Source organism: Poecilia mexicana, unplaced genomic scaffold, assembly GCF_051168715.1.
Source record: "Poecilia mexicana isolate PSO_F unplaced genomic scaffold, ASM5116871v1 scaffold_13, whole genome shotgun sequence".
In the NCBI taxonomy this organism is placed as follows: domain Eukaryota; kingdom Metazoa; phylum Chordata; class Actinopteri; order Cyprinodontiformes; family Poeciliidae; genus Poecilia; species Poecilia mexicana.
This window is the reverse complement of record NW_028263382.1, coordinates 30,401,219-30,420,177: the sequence shown is the minus strand read 5'-3', so window position 1 is coordinate 30,420,177 and position 18,959 is coordinate 30,401,219. Positions and strand designations below refer to the sequence as shown.

The following is an 18,959-nucleotide window of genomic DNA, read 5'->3' as shown; positions in this document are numbered from 1 at the left end:
ATTAGCAGCTGCTTCCTCATACAGCCAAAAGCCCGCCACAGGAATAGGTTGTTTTATCAGACCTATAAAGAGGCGATTCAATAAGGCTGCTAATCATTTATTTTTTTAAAAGACAGCTGTGAGAAGAGATGCCACAAGATACCCAAGCATACTGTACTCTACAGCACAAATCACACTGCCACCACCACGCAGCTGGCTGTCAGCTGATGTGTCATGTGAAAGCCCGACGCGGGCGGACGCAAAATGCAAAACGGACAGGGCGACGTTCGTCGTACACTTAAAAAGTAAACTGTCTGCAGAGCTCTGCCGAAACGATCGCTTTTGTGACACGAGCTCTGAATTATTCGCGGCCCGTAATGAGTCTCTCCTCGTCCGTTATCGCTGTGAGACGATGGGAAGCTAAGCCAAACTAGCAGCGACAGCTGAGGACGTGGACATGCACCAGCTGGGAGACGCGTTCTCCACACATGCTCCTCCTGGGAGCCTGACTGTGGGGAAAACAGGACCGAGGTATGAGCCGTTACTCAGCGGCGCGTCCATGTGCGCGGGGTGTGTAGGTGCGTCGTGGTGTGCGTCATATGGTGGAAGTGTGTTTTGCACTTTCCGAGCGAGGCTCCGATCAAAGTATGTATTTTTAAATATCCAACAGGCTTGACAGGTGGCTGCATTTGTGTGGACGGTATAATGCAAAGCTGCCGGTTTTTGAAAGTGACCAGATTTCATGATTAAAAACCAATATTTTTTTAAAGTACGTTTGCAGGTGGTAAAGGGCTGATATTTTAAAAGACAGACTTTAATCGGAGCGTCTTTAAATCAGGATTTTCAAGCGATACCGACATCTGTGTTAAGACAATCTACATTGTTATGAAAAACGACACAGAACAAGCTCGGCTTGAGACCAGGCAACCTCATGCTGTGATGGAAAGTTTGAAAATGATCAAGCAAAAAGAAAGCAACACAGAAATGATGTCTTCCCTTCTTTTTCTATTTTTTTAAAAATATATTATTCGACAAATTTTCATTCGATCTTGTGAAACGAGCTCTCTGTGCTTTCTATCACAAGATCAGTGAAGTTTTCAGGCCACATTTAGGAAAACATGCAGCAGTCAAATCAATTTCATGAACCCTGATGAGATCATTCCCTTTGGGGAGGTTTTTGAGGTGGAGGGGGGAAATTTTCAAGAAGCAACTGAGTTTTTTTGAAACAAAGAAGGTCGATTGGGTTTCAGTAGAGTTTTTGTTGTCGCTCAAGACATATTTTTACACACTACTCCGGGACATTTCTGTGCTACGCGGATTTCATACCTGATAGATCCTGTTTAGATGTGCCTGTAGGGAGAAAATGTAGCGTATGTAATGGACCGGCTCCAAAATTACTCTATGAACTGAAGCATATCTCTAGAGCATATAACCCCCGTTTTTCCTTTTATTTATTTCTTTATTTCTCGACTGCAGTGAGTCACCAAACACCTTGAAAGAAATAAGCCATGTGGACAATAGATGTATGAGAATACCCCACGGGGGTATTCGCTGCTTTTGATGGTTTAGCCATGTAATAATGTGGAAAATATTACAGATGAAAACATTCAGGAGATTCAGGATGTGATGAAAGATTAAGAAGCTGGCTCTCATAAACGAGTCTGAAAGATGGCGGGAGAATGTCCGGCGACACCGTAGCGCCATAATTGAAAAGTATTTCAATCACTGACATGAGCACAAAATGGCAATAGTGATTGAAAGTACAAAACACACATATGCTGAGTCAAGTGCTCATTGTAGCAAATAAGAAACTAATTTCAATCACATTAATTGGCATGCTTACTTTGGGGAGTGGTATAATTGAGTTTAGCAGATTGTTTTCCCTGCAACTGGGGGGACATTTGTCTCAAATGTAAAGAGTCTTGCAGAAGTATTCATACTCTTGTTGAATTACAAAGCAGTGCACAGTTATGACGCTATTGGGAAAATAACACTGTTGTTGAAAGTGTGTTTGTAATCAATTCACTTGAATCATTACCTCCTGGAACTTCATTTTGCAGCAAGTCTTATGGAGAATGTCTTGAACAGCTTTCCATATCAAGACTATAACTTTTTATGGATCTTTGTAAATAGTCTCAAGTTTAATTAGATGGCATGCAGAGTATTGTAACAACACAATGTTTTTATCTAATCTTTTCCATTGCAGCTGTATGGTTAGGGTTCGGGCTTTTCCTATTGCATGATGAACAACCTCTGCCCAATCTTCAAGTCTTTTTGAGCCTCTTACAGGTTTTATTCTATTTAATAGCTCCACCTATCTCACCATCAACTCTGACTAACCTTTCTGACCCTGCTAAAGTAAAGCTTCCCTATCACATTATGCCGGCTTGTGGCCAACTCCAAATAGGACTTTTTCACAACTTCCTTTCAGCAATGACTTACTTCTCGCCTCTGTTGCACAGATTTGGCCAGATTTGCAAAGTGCTTGTCAACAGATTCTCCCACCTTAGCTGGTGATTTGTACAGAGTTATTTACAAGCTCTTCACAGCTTCTCCAATTAAAATCCTCCTTCCCCTGCCAGTAAGTATAGGTGGATGGCCATGTCTCGGTAGGTTTGAGCCAAACTCTTCCCATAATCATAGAAAACTGAACAGAGCTTTGTGCAATCTTCAAAGCTAAGGCTATTAATTTATGAAATAACCCTGCTGTAAATTTCTCCACAACTTCCTCCATGACCTGTCTGGAGTGCTGCTTGGTCTTCATGATGCTTCTAGTTCTCCAACAAACCTCTAAGATCACCATGTAACGTGCAATTATTTAGAAAGACAGATAAATACGAAAGCAACAGATTCTTATTTGTAAAATTCCAAAATACTGTTTCTGCATCACAATTATGCACCGCTTTGTGTTGGTCCAAGTGTGAAATATAAACATTAAAGTTTGTGATGCAAAAAAATGTTCAAGAGGTATGAATACTTTTTTGCCAGGTATTATAAAGGCACTGAGTTTCACCAAACAATGCACTGGGCCATTCAAAACTAGCTACTGATTTAAGATTTAAAAAGCCAGTGAACAAGATTTAAACCCTGTGAAAGAACCCTGTAATGAATTTCAAAGTCCCCCATCTGCACCAAATCAATACATCATTTGAAAGTAGGTTAAAGGTACTCAATTCTTCTTCTGAAAACACCTGTTGCCCACAGGTTTGTGTTTCTCCCTGGTGGTTACCGCTCAATGTTCCAATTCTACATAATCCATCAAAAATAAAGTATGCTAAAGAAGGTAAATATGCATTTTTCATAATTCTGTTCACATTGGAAAGCACATAGGATGCACAAAGCTAAAACATTCAAAACAGACTACACTAGATAGACTAAATGTTTTATTTCCCCATGTTTAATTGTTGGCTCACTTATTAAAATTATGGTGGATTTAAGTTAAATCAAATCTGACTTTACCTGGTCTCCTTCGGTGAAGACTTGCTCACCGTAGCTCCAGCTGATGGTTGGAGTCGGATCTCCAGATGCTTCACAAGTCACAGTTACCTGCTCTTCCGTCTCTGAAGCGGTCCGGTTCACTATGTATGTGATCTTCGGTTTAACTGCAGATAAATAAACCTTACGGTTAACACCCGCAGATTTTAGCTGGGTGATTTGCAGCATAAATAAACAGAGCAATGTAATACACTTGATAGTAGGGAGCAGGAATTAAAAAGTAGCTGAAAAATGTAAAGATTTTTTTAAAAATTGAAACAAAAATAAGTTGGATATTGTCCATGTGCAGCAGTGGAATAAATGTCTGAATTTAAATGTACAGTCCCCCTGAAAATACAGCACAAAACCAAACTACTGCATTTAATAGTGGAAATGGGATTATCCTTCCAAGTAAAACATTTAATCTTTTGCTTAAGAGAACAGACAAAAAAAAAAGAGAATGAATCATGGTTAAATAATGCAAACCAAGAGCTACTTCAGTTCTAATTGTATTTATTCAGGGATTGTAGGAGCTCAAACTGTTTTATTTCCAATTTTAAATGCAGTCTTATTAAAATAATACCAAGTCTTTCTTTGTCTGCATTTGCTATTGGTTTGGAATTCTGAATACATCTAAGTATAATGTCTGGCTCCAGCTATTCTATATACTACCTTACTTCTAAACACATCAATAAAACTCACAGTGAATCCAGGCCTCTAGTAAACTTATTCATGATGGCCAAAAAACAAACAAACAGAAAAACAGAGATCCTCAGAGAAAGTTTTCCATTTTCTGTTACGGTAAATGTTTTTAGAATATACTTCTTTAAATGTTTAAAACATAATAATTGTGTTTTCAGAAACGGTATAGTTTTTCACTTTGTCACATTGCAACCACAAACTTCATTGTCTTTCAGTGGGATTTTATGATTGGTCAACACAAAGTGGTGTAGGATTGTAAAGGGAACTAAAATTGATAAATGCTTGAAGTTTTAAGAAATGAAAAAACTGAAAAGTATTATGTGCATTTGCTGTGATAACAGCTTTTGCTACAAGTACAGTAGCAAGTCTTTAGAGTTGTCTCTTCAACAGTTTTATACTTCTCTTAAAGAGACAACTCTTCAACAGAAGATTGACCTCTAGATTCGCTAGAGGTCAATCTAGTCTGACCTCAGTCAGTCAGTCAATCTAGTCTGACCTCAGTCAGACTAGATTGACTGCATTTGTGGAAAAATCATTTTAAAGTCTAGCAACAGACAAGAACGGTCATGCTTTGTTCTAAACTTTTCCATTATTGCTCTTGTTACAAGATCAATAATGTTGCAATGTTTATAAGTCACCTAAAGACTTACAAAGTACAAAGGCAGCTGATTCCACTGGATTTTATTAAAGAGTAGCAAAGTAAAAAGGGGCTGAATAGAAATACAATTTGACAACATTGTATCATGTTCCCTATAGCTCCCTACTGTACACTGCTTTGTATCGGTCATTTATGAAGTTTCATAAATTGAAGTTTTTAGTTGTAACTTGACATAAAGTTGAAAAGCTAGAAAGATCAAGAACGTACAGTAATGCTTGCTTACATTTGAGACTTATTATAAGGTCTGTATTGCATAACGGCTCCACATTGTATGAAGGATTATTATCAAATCAAACAGTGTAAAAGTTTTCATTGAATAATGAAGGACTCCTGTTGAGTTAAAAGTAAACCAAGGACTCTGTAAATCCATATTTGTGATTTGTACTTAAAAACAACACGGATGCTCACAAAGGAGCGTTTGATTGCAGCTTTGCACACACTGATGTAAAGCAACCACAGCTTTCAAAGACAGCGAGAGAGAGAGAGAAAAATCTTTGAAATAATGAGGCAAACAGTGATCTGACTGATGTCTTGAATCATTTTGAGATAATTGTTTGCTCTGAAGAAATTACAGACGCCAAGTCTTCTGTTTAGGGAAAATAAATTGCAGCAGCCAGCCCACTCTAAATTTTAACTGACGAGAATTGAAAATCCGGTTGTGACAGGACAAAATAGAGACAGGAACAAGCTAATGGGCGTAAATAAACAAAAGCCGAACGCATTCCAAGACTCAGACCGAGCGCATTCGACTTGCTCTCTAATTCCTTCGGTTTTATCCCTACGACAACCCACACAAAAACAACACCTTATTCTTTTCCGACTTAAAACAGACACAAACTGTACTATTGTTCTTCCTCCCCACACGTACACACTCATATGTGGGTTATATATGTATATAATTTAAAATTCCCACTCACTTGGAACCTTTCATCCTGTCACTAGTCCACGTACTTTCTAGAAAACAATCTGTCTTACCAAACACTCTCAGGCTGAGTTCCTTCTCGCTCTCCCCAGCCTTGTTCTTGGCGACGCACGTGTACTCTCCTTCGTCCAGCTTGGTTACATCCATTATAGTCATTTCGGAGCCATCTTCATTAAAGCCGTACTTCTCCTCGTCTCTGAGTTCTACTCCGTTCCTGTTGATAACGCACAAAGTGTTAAAACACTGACGCCAGTCAATCCCAACACCACTCTTCTGACCTCTTTGCGGTGCTCTGTCGAAAGCGTGTAGTAGTTCTTAAACCCACCTGGGAAAAAAGTGAGAAAGGTCAGGAGATAAAGTACAAAAGCGACGATGAAGAGAGAAGATGTGAAAGCTGAACATCTGACACAGAATGTGTTCTTTTTGTACAGCAGCACATTTTTCTTCTGCAAGCCGTTTGACACCTTTGATCCCAATTTATTGTCGGTTCTTCACTGGATCCAAGTCATATTTCAGCTTTGCTGTATTACTAATGAGAATTGTTGGTAAATTAGTAGCTAAAGGAAGTCAACATGGAGCTTCCATCCTGAGTGGACGCTGATGCTTTAATAAGATGGTAAATTTAAAAAGAAAAAAAAAATGGATAATTTAAAATTTTTTAGCAGCCTGTTGTCTATGTGGTTTTTAAAGACTGTCAGCACCCAGGTGGTGACAGGTGGGGTTCAGAATGGTGAGCCCGTCTATCTCAGCAGGAGTAAGAAAGCTGGTCTGGGTCACTGAACCCATTTTCTGGGGAATCGGACTGACTGAAGTACGAGTCTTTCATCACTTTCTGGGTTGTTGTCTGACTGTGATACTAGCCTACTTTTTAACACCCTGCAAATTTTTCTGCAAAGACTAAAGGCGAGCATTATGAGGACATTATACATTATTCTAGCTAGACGGGTGAGAGGTGTTTACATCTACCAGTGGAGCATGTGGAATAGCTAGGGTGTGGTGTGAGAAAAAAATTAATTGAGAAAATATCCCAGTATCACAGTATTTAAACCAAAAGGGAAAACAGAAACGTAAGCCATGATCTAATTGCTTTTATTTAAAACTGAAAATTAAAAATCACTGCTGCAGCTGCTAAGATAATACAAAACACTGATGATGGTGGAACCTCGGTTGATACAGTCTTCTAAATTAGTAGATAGTGCCTCTCTGTAGTCGACTGCTCAATGAAAATGTTTAAAAAAAACAACATACCAACTTTAGTTTTAAAACAGTTTAAGACTGATGAGTGAAGTTTCACACCTTTGCTGTCTGTGATTTTTTTTTTTTTTAACAGGAAACATTTCCAAACAGCTAAATTAGTCTTTGCTGTAAACAACTGGAAAGTGTTATAGCTTTTATCAGCCAGCTGACTTGCAGTGTAGTGAAAATGTCAAGCACCCTAACCTTTTTGTGGATTTTTATTATCTCTATTGTTATCATTTTGAGTGCATACATGAATTTCATCTGGATTTGACAAGAAAAAGTGATCCAGTTTTCCAAAATCACATTTTAGCATATAGCATAGAGAACTAAAAGCTTTCACAACTCCTAATTATGACACTTTAACACAGGGAACATGAAAAAAGTAAATTGCCAACTGTATAAATATGAGCTAGTGAAAAGTATCCTCTCTGAAAGCGTTCTATCAGATTTTCTTATGTGTGGCTTTGATGCTTTTCTGCTAGAACAGCGTTAAAATAACATTCACCAATCAGAGCAGCAGCTAAAAAGCAAAAAAAGCATGAACTTGAACATGAACTAAAGTGATGAAAAGAGAAGCAAACTCCAGTAAGTGGTAGGCTGGATCTATTGGTTGTTAAGCTCCACAAGCACTCTCGGCAAACAATCACAAACTCAAATGATTAATGTTGACATTTCAGCCCACCTAAAGCTCACGCACAAATTCTCTGAAAATATTAAACAATACATTCTGTTCCTTCATCATTTTACAACTTGCTCTCAAAGCACATTTTCCATCTACAGTATGTTTAAAAAGAAGCTACAAATCTGAACTACGACGAAAGGTAAAATGCACCCAATAGTTTAAAACCACAGTCTTGTTAGTAGAGGCTCTTTACTAACAAATTACATTTTCCAAGTGAAAAAGGGAATCAAACTTTATGTCGAGTTTGTTCAGGAAGTAACATCCTTGTCTAACAGATGGCAGGTTTCCTCTGGAGCGCACACACTTCAACAGCTGGGAGTGAAGTATACTTTGAGAGAAATACCTTGGACATAATTGAGGCATGTAGCCAAAAATGATATGCAGCTCTATTTAATTTGTGTTATCTGAGCAGCTTAAAGAATTGTGCTGCTTGGATCCTGTTAGGCTGTGATACTCCTCTGTACAATGCTTCATTACATGAACACACATTGCACTGTAATGTTGCGCAAAGTAAAATCAATTCAAGTCTTTCCTTGATTTGCCAGATTGCACTAAGGCAGTTCTTTCTGAGTTGTTTTTCATCCTTTGAATGTGTCTCTTGCAGGATTGCAAGATTGTGGGAATTTAGTCACAACGGGTACATGACCCCTCTTTTTTTTCCTTTTATCGAGGTGATGGCATGTCGTATTGGTTTTCTATTTTGCTATGTTGCTTTTGGCAAAAAACTAGCTGCATCTAAGGGGTGGACGAGGTAAAGCTGACACGTGTCAGTCCACCTCCACATGGTTAAAATACCAACCAGTAATTTTACTGCACTATTTAAGCTTACATTAAAAAAAAAAAAAAAACAGAATATAGAATGCATTTACAGTCAGCTTCTGAGACGTGGGTGTTGCTTAGTAGCATGGATGTCTTTTTTTAGTGGTTTTGACTTTTTATTTGTTGTCAGTACCAGACATCTGGTGATGTAGGCAGATTCAATCAATAACCGCTATCTAATAACCATCATCCTGTATGTGTATTCATAATAATTAGCTTCAGCTGGGACTAATTTCCTTCCGTGTTTCAGCCCAATAAAGAAGTGCGCGTCTGACTGCTGCATATTTTCATATTTTACCATCAAGCATTAGTGTAAAGGGAGTTTTTAGAGCAAATGCTGTGACAAAACTGACTCCAGACAGATTGAGTGACATTAAAATAATAAGATTTTCCCAGTTAAATTACTGTCCTGTTCTGCAAACATTAACAAATGAAACAAAATGATGAGTGGAAGAGTTAAATGTACACATTCTCTGTCTAATATAAAGTATGCTAATTTGGTGACAGCTGCAGTGAGAACAGGGAGAGCCGATGCCAGGTCACGTCAGAGTAACAGTGCAGGTCAGAACTGGAGCAGGCATTAAAGTATCATCTGTTCATCAGTGAAAGGTGCCTAATAATAATTTTATCACTCCACATAACCTGAATGCTGGCAGAGTTTTTGGGTTTTGAAACAAAGTTTTGACTTTTCCACAAGGGATCATTCCCATGTACAAACAGACTCTGTTAACCGCAGAGCAAGTGGAAGTCTGTGGTGTAGTACCAAACCAGTTAGTTGGGTCTAGTATAGCCTGTTCTAAGTTTCGCATCATCCAGAGGGTCTGGACCCTCGGCTATTGGAACAGCTGGAGACGTGGACACAGTTGAAGTTTTAAATGATTGGATAAGATTTTACCTGAGCACTAATATTTGGTCACGATTTATGTAATGCAAATGCTTGATCACGAAGGAAGCTACGCTATGAAGCTTTAACTACTCAAGATTTTAGGCATGACCAACATGAACTGAATGTCATTCACTTTAACCAACTACAATAGGCAGACTACAATTCAAAAACAGAGCAAAAACTCCACGTCACAACTCCTCCTTCTGTTTGCCTACTGGCCAGGATGAAATGCATCCTTAGAAATCGAGCTCATTGGGACAAATCCAACACGAAGCACTGAAAGGAGAAGAGAATCGAGCAGAATTGCGTAGGAAGGTAATGGCAAGGCTAGGTCTCCAAACTAATGCTCTCAGAAAACTATTCTCCTGATAAAATGACAGCATAAACCTTCATTTTCTGAAATCATTTGCTCCACTGTGACCAGATCAATCTGGGTTGAACAATGTTAAACATTGACGTTGTCGTTTGGTGTCATTCTTCTGCAACTTTCAGCTGCTTTGTGCTCTTTTTGACCCCTACATATTTCTCATTTTCCAACATGGAAATGAATATAACTTTAATGAGCAACAATTGGGAATACAACTGAAATGAAAATGTGTAAAAGTTGCTATATCCTCTTTATGAATTTTGACATTTCTTCAAATTAAGTTGTAATTTCCCAAATGACAAACATGTCAGAGTTGATAGTTGATTAGAAATCTTTGATTTACTTTGCTTAAGTGCAAATGTTTTGGTCTGCAAAGTACTGGCCAAAACACCCCTAGCACTTTGTTTGGATTCCCCCCAGAGCTGAAAACATCTCATTCAATTAGCAGCTCAGATTTTCAAGGGAATAGCACACCACTCTGGAGTGCTCACAATGAAGGAAAGGCTCTCAAATCTTTATCTGAATTAAACTTTTTCCATGCAACATGAACAGCTTATGAAACCAAATAGGCCAGTTTTCTATGTAATCCATGGTGTATACATTCAGCTTTATTCGAAAGTCGGTTTAATTTCTATCTTGTCATAATAGAGAACACATCCTTTGTCCCAAACACTAGCAATCTAAAAGAAGTGTTGTTTTCTAACCTTCTATTTGTCAGTGTCTGAAAGCTTGTTTTGTCTTTCAGTGAAGTGTTTAATAAGACATCACCCCTCTCTAACAGAGCTAGGATAAACCGAATCTATCAATAAAACCCAGAAAGCCAAGTCTAACAGTGTTTCTTGGGCTGTTTAAACTTTGTGACCCCGGATCTAAATTGTCTGTAATTATCTGCTGTCTTGGAAACAAGATGAATGGAAACAGTTTAACAAAGCAGGAGCCTGTCAATGGCTGTATTCATATACACAGATAATGTGGCTATTGTTGACAAGCAGCTCCTCAGGTTTCAGTTTACCTTTGTTACCCTGTGATTAAGTTTCCTACTGCAATGAATAAATCAGTCTGCAGAACATCACTAATAAGCTGAAGTGTCTTGCACACAGAAACAATGTTTTTATGCCTAGGTTCAGTCAGGCTTTAACTCAAATGTGGAATTTTTAGTGCTACATGTCATTCAATTTATGCTATGTATGGAATATTGGGCTCTAGTAATGATTAATACTGCATTTATTGAGCAGTTCTGCTATATGAATAACATCCCAGATAACGAGAATGTTTTCACTAAATCTTAAGCTGAATTAGCATCTTAAATGCAGAAGGTGATGCTAATCTCACACAAACCACTTGATGAACTTGTGGGAAAATCTTAAGATGTAAACTTTATATATAGGTAAATATATGTATTGATGATATCAACTCATACCGTTTTTGAACACGTACAATTCACACAGCTCATTATTTTTGATTAGCCCTGCCTCATTAGTTTGTTGCTGCCGGCTTTTACTTCACTGTTATGCATCAGCAGCCCGGTACCGTTTTAAATGACTGGCATAACGAAGTAGCAACCTAGATCCAAACCACACAGTGGGAATGATGTGTTGTGCTCTTTGAATAAATCATTATTCCTTTTTCTGTCAACTTTACGATAAATATTCAACAAACGTCTAACTGAGCTGCGTTGACATTTTGGACAGACTTTGATTATATTATGTTTTAATTGTTTTGGCTCATTGGAAAATGTCTTAAACTATGACATGAATTGCCTTTAAACATAAAATACATATTAATGCTGCTGACAAAAAGTAATCACAGCTTTGTCACCAGGTGAAATCAACGATTCAAAGCAGGCCGGCGTACAAATTTACTTTTGTTTTGGACTAATTTGCAAAGTAATACGCTGTAAATGTAATAGATGGCAAATTTTTCTCAACATGAGAACAGAACCATGACATTACAGAAACCTTTTGCTAAAGCTAACGCTAGGCGTCTGTGTCTGCCTGTGCAATGAGAAGCATTTGCTGATGTTTTCCGATTCATGAATTCCAGTCTAGACCACAAATATTCAGATCCTTTAAGAATCAGGTCTAAAGTGATTTTTTCATTTTAACATGTCTTCTGGAAGTAATATTAATGTTTTGGAACTCCAATTTCAATCTGAAAGAATCTCTGGAGGAGGCTAAAGATTAAGGTGAAGAAGCCCAAACAAAGATTTGGCGCTTGTCACCAAATATTAAAAAATCAAAATAGCAAAATAAATATGCAATACAAAAACTGGACAACAAATTAGAATAAGGCTGATGTAGTGCCGGGAATGTATTTCCATTGACTGAGAAGGCTATGACTCACATTTAGACTTAGACTTATTTTATTTGATAAACAATTTTTTAAAAAATGTAAAGATATTTTTTTTCTTTTACATAACTTTATTTTCCTTGAAAATAGGTCTGTCTCTGTTCAAAAAGTGCAAAAGATACATTATTCCTATATGCATGCTTATGTTAATTAAGCATTTTCGTGCCTCATAAAATTACTTTTCACAACAGCAATAACTGAATTGTGTAAAAATCTGGCAAATGTCTCTACGAGTCAGAGAGGTTTACCTTATCCAGGTCACCATGGGTTCAGGGTAGCCATCAACAGCACAAGTCAGAATGGCAGGTTGTGCAACCTCTGCTGTGGCGTTGACTTCTGACTGCCATATTCTGATGGTTGGGAGCACTAATATAGACAAAGAGAAATGGTTAAACAAGGAAAAAAATAAAACATGGAGATAGGTACATTTACAAGTTATCAATAGACATAGAGAGAGATTAAAATATAACACATTACTATTAATTAGCACCCTCAGTGAAGATGTTTAAAAAGCACTGAAATAAAAATCTTTTATTGCAGCAGTATAATCTCACATAGAATAAATTTTTTAAAACTTCAAACTTTATTTGGAGTACATACATTAATGATAACCGTCATTTTTATGCTGGTGCCACAGATTCCTTTTAGGAATCGTTAGCAGCATTGAAAAGAAGCCTTTTTCAATTACCATATTTTCTGGACTATAAGTCACAGTTTGGCTAGTCCCAGTGGCACAACTGCACATTATTCAGGTGGATGCGAAAACTTAAATCGGCCCTAGGAAACTAGTTGAGAAGCCATCGAAATACCTAAATAAAAATGTGGTGGACTCTACAAGAAAACAGGAAATATAATTTGGTTTTTATGAACAATGATACTAAAACACCAGGCCAAATCAATACAGAAACGATTCACTCAACACAAAATCAGCATTCTTTCAGGGCTACCTCACAGTCCCCATACTTTAGAAAACCGTAAGGTTGACCTGAAGTATGATAGGAAAAGAGAAACCCAACACTCTGGATTTGTCTGCAGCTTTCACCGCTATGCTACTGCAGTGTAAGATTAATACAGCCTTAAGCTTTTGACACATCTTCACCAGACTTGCCAATAAGAGTGGAATGTGACGTATGAACCCATTAAGAGTGTGCAGCTCTAAACATTTGACTGTTGTACATGTAAAAAAAAAAAAAAAAACTATAGCAGAATCCGAGACCGAAACAGTCACTGTGACACATTCAGAGTACTAATTTTAGTTGTGTTCTGTGTCTCAGAAATTGCAGGAAACAGGCTTCATTAGCATAGAACATCTTTGATAAGCGGTTGCTCTGGGCAACTCTCTCTACAATGACACCTAACGTGGTCCCCCCTCTTCTGTATCTACTGCTTTCTTTGTGCGTCATGGTACACCTGCCACACAAAACCATGAACCCGGGAACAAAATGGAAGAGGAAACGATGTGAAGAGGTCGCTAACCATTCACCACGACGCTGATGGGACGCAGATCAATCTCGCCGCGGGCCATGAGGCGAGCCTCACACATGTACATGCCCTCATCGGTCTTCTTTATGCCGCGGATTTGAAGGTGATTGTTGCTTAGCACCTTGAAACGAACTGAAATGAAAAAGAGGATGAAAGAGTTATTTGTTTGTTACTTTGACAAGTTTACAGTCTGGAGCTGTCGTTGTACGGCCAGAGCGGGAAAAAATGGGGAAAGTCTTGTCTATATTAAATGGTAAATGGTCTGTACTTCTAAAGCACTTCATCTAGACTAGAACACTCTAAAGCGCTTTTACACTGCAACTAGTCATCCATCCATCCATTCACGCACGCACGCATTCACACGCAACATTAATAATGCAATACATTATTAATACATCTTTATTTGTAAAATATTTAAATAATTCATGTTTTATTTCCTGAAAGCTCTGCCCTGTTGCATAAAACTTAGAGGCTTTCTGACCAAAGTTTTAGGAAGAGTTTTATGCCAAATAATTAAAACAAATAATAATTTTTTAAAAATATCCAAGAAACAGCCAAAACTAAAATGATGGTTCCTTTTTCCTGTAAATATATTTTTAAGATGTTTCAAACACATTTTTGCAGACTGGTTTGGAAAAAAAGAAGTCTTTTACACAAACCACAAAAACAACAGTCGGTTGTACTCAGTGAATTAATAAAGGACAATAAACTAGTCATTAAAAATAATCTAATAAGTGGAACCCTATAATCTGAGAGAAAACCTACATTGTGACTAGGCTGAACTGCATATTTAACGCATTTATTCACAACTAATCACAAGCTCACTTTTATCATGAAATAGTTTTAGTCTGGAAGCAGATTTTTATGCATCGGATTCAAAATATTTCTTAAAACTAAAACATTTCCATGTACTATATTGAATTACAGTATAGTACATGACTGAATTACAAATAATCACTGACTGTGGAACTTCATAAAAGACTTCAACTCAAAACCTGCTGCTCTCTACTCCTCCAAACTCTGGTACCTTCGAAACAGGGCTGCAGCTAACGATTATTTTAGTAAACTATTAATCTACTGATTATTCTGACGATTAATCGATTAATCGGATATTTGAAGAAAAAAATGGGCACATTCTACATATGTTTTATTGCTTCAGACTTTTTTTTTTTACACAGTATTAGAAATACATTAAAGTATCATGTTTAATTCGATTAATCATTTAGGTACCATTTTCTAACAGACATAGCTTTTAATTTTTAATCATTTGTTGTAAAATAAAAATAAAAAAAACTTAATTTTTCCCCATCCTTTTTATAAAGGTATGTCATAAGAAGGGTTTATTTAGGACATTACATAAGCAGTGATCTTTAAGGTGAAGCGGATATTTATAGACAGTGGTGTAAGCCATGCAGGAGCACATGTTTACTTGTGGATTTAGCTCTATGTACATTGCCTGTGCAGATATTCCTTTTCAAAGGTTTTCCAATCCTCTTGTATTCTGCCCACCTGTAGTGTTGTAACAAAAAGGCAGCTTACAGAGGCTCAAACAGGCTTACAACAATGATTGCTGCTGAAACCTCTGCAAGGTACAGCACAAGCCAGATGTTTTCTCCCCTCACTGCATCCAACTGCTCCACATTTCACTGTTAATAATAATTCAGATTATCCGCAGGTTGTTTAAATCTGCAAGCAATATCTTATCAAATCCAGTCAACTGTATACTGTAATAAATGAAATGTAGTTTTTTTCTTGTTTTTAATGATTCAAAGTTGCAAACTGTGAAACATTACTACTACCTAAACAGGATAGATATTTCCATTTTGTTAGAAGTTATTAACATGTCCTACATGTCTCCAACAAGCTGGAGGCAAATAAAAATATGCCCAAAGCAAAGTTTTTTTCACTTTGAAATGAAATATGAACCACAAAACTGTAATCCAAACCGCTGTTGCAACCCTCACGAGCATGTGTTATTTCCTAGTAAGCAAAACCAACACTAACGTTATTAAACTGCCGGTGTCGAATGAGACGAAGAGTGGATTTTATTTTCAAACCCGAGACCAAATTAATTTTTTTTTCTTTCAAAGCACAGATAAACCCCAGAGAAGAAAGCCATGAGCAGTGGTGCACAAGCAATTTTAACTTTGTGACACCAGCAGATCTGCATAAATATAATTAGGTAGCCTTTCTTTGGGTGCCAGAATGCGCTTTCAGAAATTCTCTATCTATCTTTTGACAGCTCTATATAGGCTGGGGAGATTTCCCTAATTATACCACACTGCAGAACAGAACAGATGCATTATAAGTCGCATGATAATAAAATTTTATTATACTGCATAGATTCACTTCACAAAACAGTTTATAATAGCGCTAAGGCTTTAGTGTATTAATCCTGACTAATTACATATGTTAAAAACTTTGACGTAAACAATCGACTTTTTACTTCTTTTTTTTTTTTTTTTACATAAAACGGATCCAGCTGGAACCTTCTTTTTCTTTTTTTTTACTCGTTTCTGGTACGCCTGTAAATCTGACACACAAGTATTTTATGTATGTATCCAATAATTATTCTTATTTTTTTATTTTATACATTTATTTGATTGAGTTTTACATTCATGTCTTCATGGAAGAGAATGACTGTGTCTTTCTATGACCTGAGCATGACTCTCGTTGGGGGCCAGTGAGGTAGCCAACGTTTTCGAACAGGGGGTTATGGCCCTCTTCTACCCCCCTTGTGGCGCCACTGGTCATTATCTCCATTAAAAGTTTAAACTGAGTTCATAAGCATCACAAGGATTACAAGACTAGTTCATGATTTAACTATCAAAAGATACCAACAGCTAGTAACAGGGACAAACAGCCTTACCATCTTTCTCCATCTGTATTTTGGCTCCCTTGTATTTCCAAAAGACTGTGGGCGGGGGTGAGCTGGTGACATCACAAACGATGTTTGCGTTGTCTCCTTCAGTAAACTCTTGGCGAGGCGGTGCATTTGTGAAGGTTATTCTTTCTGCAATGAAACACGTAAACCACAATCACACTCAGGGATTTGGTTCATCTAATTCAGTGATTGTTACAGTGAGGTCAGAAGAACTTTATGCATTTTTTTTGAGTGAGCAGTTTAGCTTAAGTTTAGCGTGCGAGGACTGAGGCCAACGTAGAGGACTATGGCAAATGATACAAGTTTTACGTGTGTGGGGTCGGTTGGACCCCATTTCTACATACAAGGGTTATGAAGTGAAGTGTTGTGCAAGATTAGCAGCATATTTTACACTTTCTTATACCATCTTCAGAGGTTTTGTGAGGTGAGAACGTTGCAGTGTTTTTTTTTTTTCTGGATCTAATTTTTGTGAAGAACAAATACGGATCATTTTGTGGCATAGAGTGAGGCAGATAGCTTGGAGGATTAAATGTGAGTGAAAGTCATAAGAATAGTTCCTGATTAATTTTGCTCTTCACATATTCATTCTCTATTTAATCTCTTCCTCAAGCCATTTTGTACCCATAAACAAAACATTTCACACCCTTGTACTTATGAGTTTATTTTTTGCACACATTTACTTAGTTGGCACATTTAAAAACAACCAAGGCTAACCAAGTTGCTTCACAGTCTAGTTAAAACAAGCAAATAAACCAATTTAGTGCAATAACATATATTTCAAAGTTAATGAAGGAACAAAACACATGTAGATATCTACTAAAATTTGCTACTGTAATGCACATGTGTCAAACTCAAGGCTAAATCCGGCCCACTGTAACTGTTTTTAGACTCTTGAGGACCACAGAAACAGAACTTCAAAATAAAAATATTTGAGCATAAAACTGTTTTGTCAAATCAAATCAGCTTTTATTTGTATAGTGCCAAATTACTTCAATGTTAAGTATTGAATTTTTAGAAGTACTCATCGAATGCAATGCAAATTGTTATATTTTAACAATTTGTTAATTGGTAGTTTTACCAATACGTTCTGCCACAACTGGCCCTTTGATGTCACCCAATGGGAATTTGACCCCCATGTTCTAATAGAATCAAAAGTCATTGTAAAGCAATAAAAGAATATATATATTATCCTTTGAAAACTTTGTATTAGACTCCCACTCGATTATTTTGTGCAGTTGGATTTGATCCACATCTGGAACAGTCAACTCATTATCAACTAAAGTAACCGTTTCCTTTCAATAAAAAAGAAATAGAATACAGAAAATTTATTCCAATGATATTTTCTGAGTTGATTTTAGGTTGATTTAGGAAATGCCCTCTTGGTAAGCACAAAATGATGCATAATCCACTGAAAACCTCCCCTTGTGGCAGACTCCATTTTGTACCAGAAAAAATTTGGGCTTAAAGCATTGAAAATCACAAAGGTATGAAGTGCTGAAAGCGTCCCTTTAAAGACTGAATGAAACTAGCCTCTGACCTTTTCAGCACACAACAGGATTTAGGCATAGACCACTACAATATTACATAATTAAAAACCTCATGTAAGTCATTTCTAATGCAGAACGACTGTAATGTGATATTGATGTAATTAGATGTAGCAATATGAAAATGTTCATATTCAGAAATTTATCACAATAATTAATATAACCAAAGCTTTGTAAAGATGTGTTGAAAATATTCAAAACGCATCAAACTTACAAAATACAAATGCTTGTCAGTGCAAAGAATAAAGAACATGAACAGGTTTTTAGTGGAATCGTGACCCAATCGGTGGGATTCTTGGAGTGCAGCTTCTGAGATCAGTTTGCTGCTTTTATTAGTATTTTGGAGGCGTAACAGTGTAGTCCATCGGCAGTCTGCTGCCTCTCCTGCTAACCTTTAGACTGATGACAAACCTTCATGGGACTGCGGTGGTGTGAGGAAGCAGGTGTAAGTTTTATAAAAGCTACTTACCTTTATGTTTTCCTGAATAAAAAACACAACTTTCTAAGTTATCCCAGCATTAACAAAGTCAAAATGAATATTTATGAAGCTGCATTCTTCTTTTGTAAAATATTGGACTGTATACTGCAAATGTGCATTTAAAAAAATATTATATATATATATATATATATATATATATATATATATATATATATATATATATATATAGATAGATAGATATATATATATATATATATATATATATATATATATATATATATATATATATATATATATATATATATATATATATATAACTAAAACAGCTAGAGGACAAAAAAAAGTTTTGAGTAAACTGATTTCATCATATGGATATGGACATTTGTTGATGTTTGGCATTCAAGCAAAATAAAACCCATTACTCAGAAGAGCCACACAACAGACAGGATCATTAAACAGCCCTTTAATGGTCTTCCAACACTTTATTGAGCTGATGGAAAAACCCCTTACTTGAAAAAACGACAAGAATAATG

General features: G+C 36.8%; 1 protein-coding gene across 1 annotated transcript in view; it reads right to left on the bottom strand.

The window, feature by feature from the left end:
* The window catches only part of ncam1b (neural cell adhesion molecule 1b), a 115,916-nt gene that overhangs the window by 42,041 nt on the left and 54,916 nt on the right, over nucleotides 1-18,959 (bottom strand). Inside the window, exons 4-8 of the mRNA XM_088012054.1 lie at nucleotides 16,429-16,572; nucleotides 13,554-13,691; nucleotides 12,326-12,443; nucleotides 5,789-5,949; nucleotides 3,439-3,581 (exon numbers count right to left, since the gene is read on the bottom strand). Of these exons, the coding sequence (XP_087868180.1) occupies nucleotides 3,439-3,581; nucleotides 5,789-5,949; nucleotides 12,326-12,443; nucleotides 13,554-13,691; nucleotides 16,429-16,572 (704 nt within the window). The remainder of the gene's footprint in view (nucleotides 1-3,438; nucleotides 3,582-5,788; nucleotides 5,950-12,325; nucleotides 12,444-13,553; nucleotides 13,692-16,428; nucleotides 16,573-18,959) is intronic.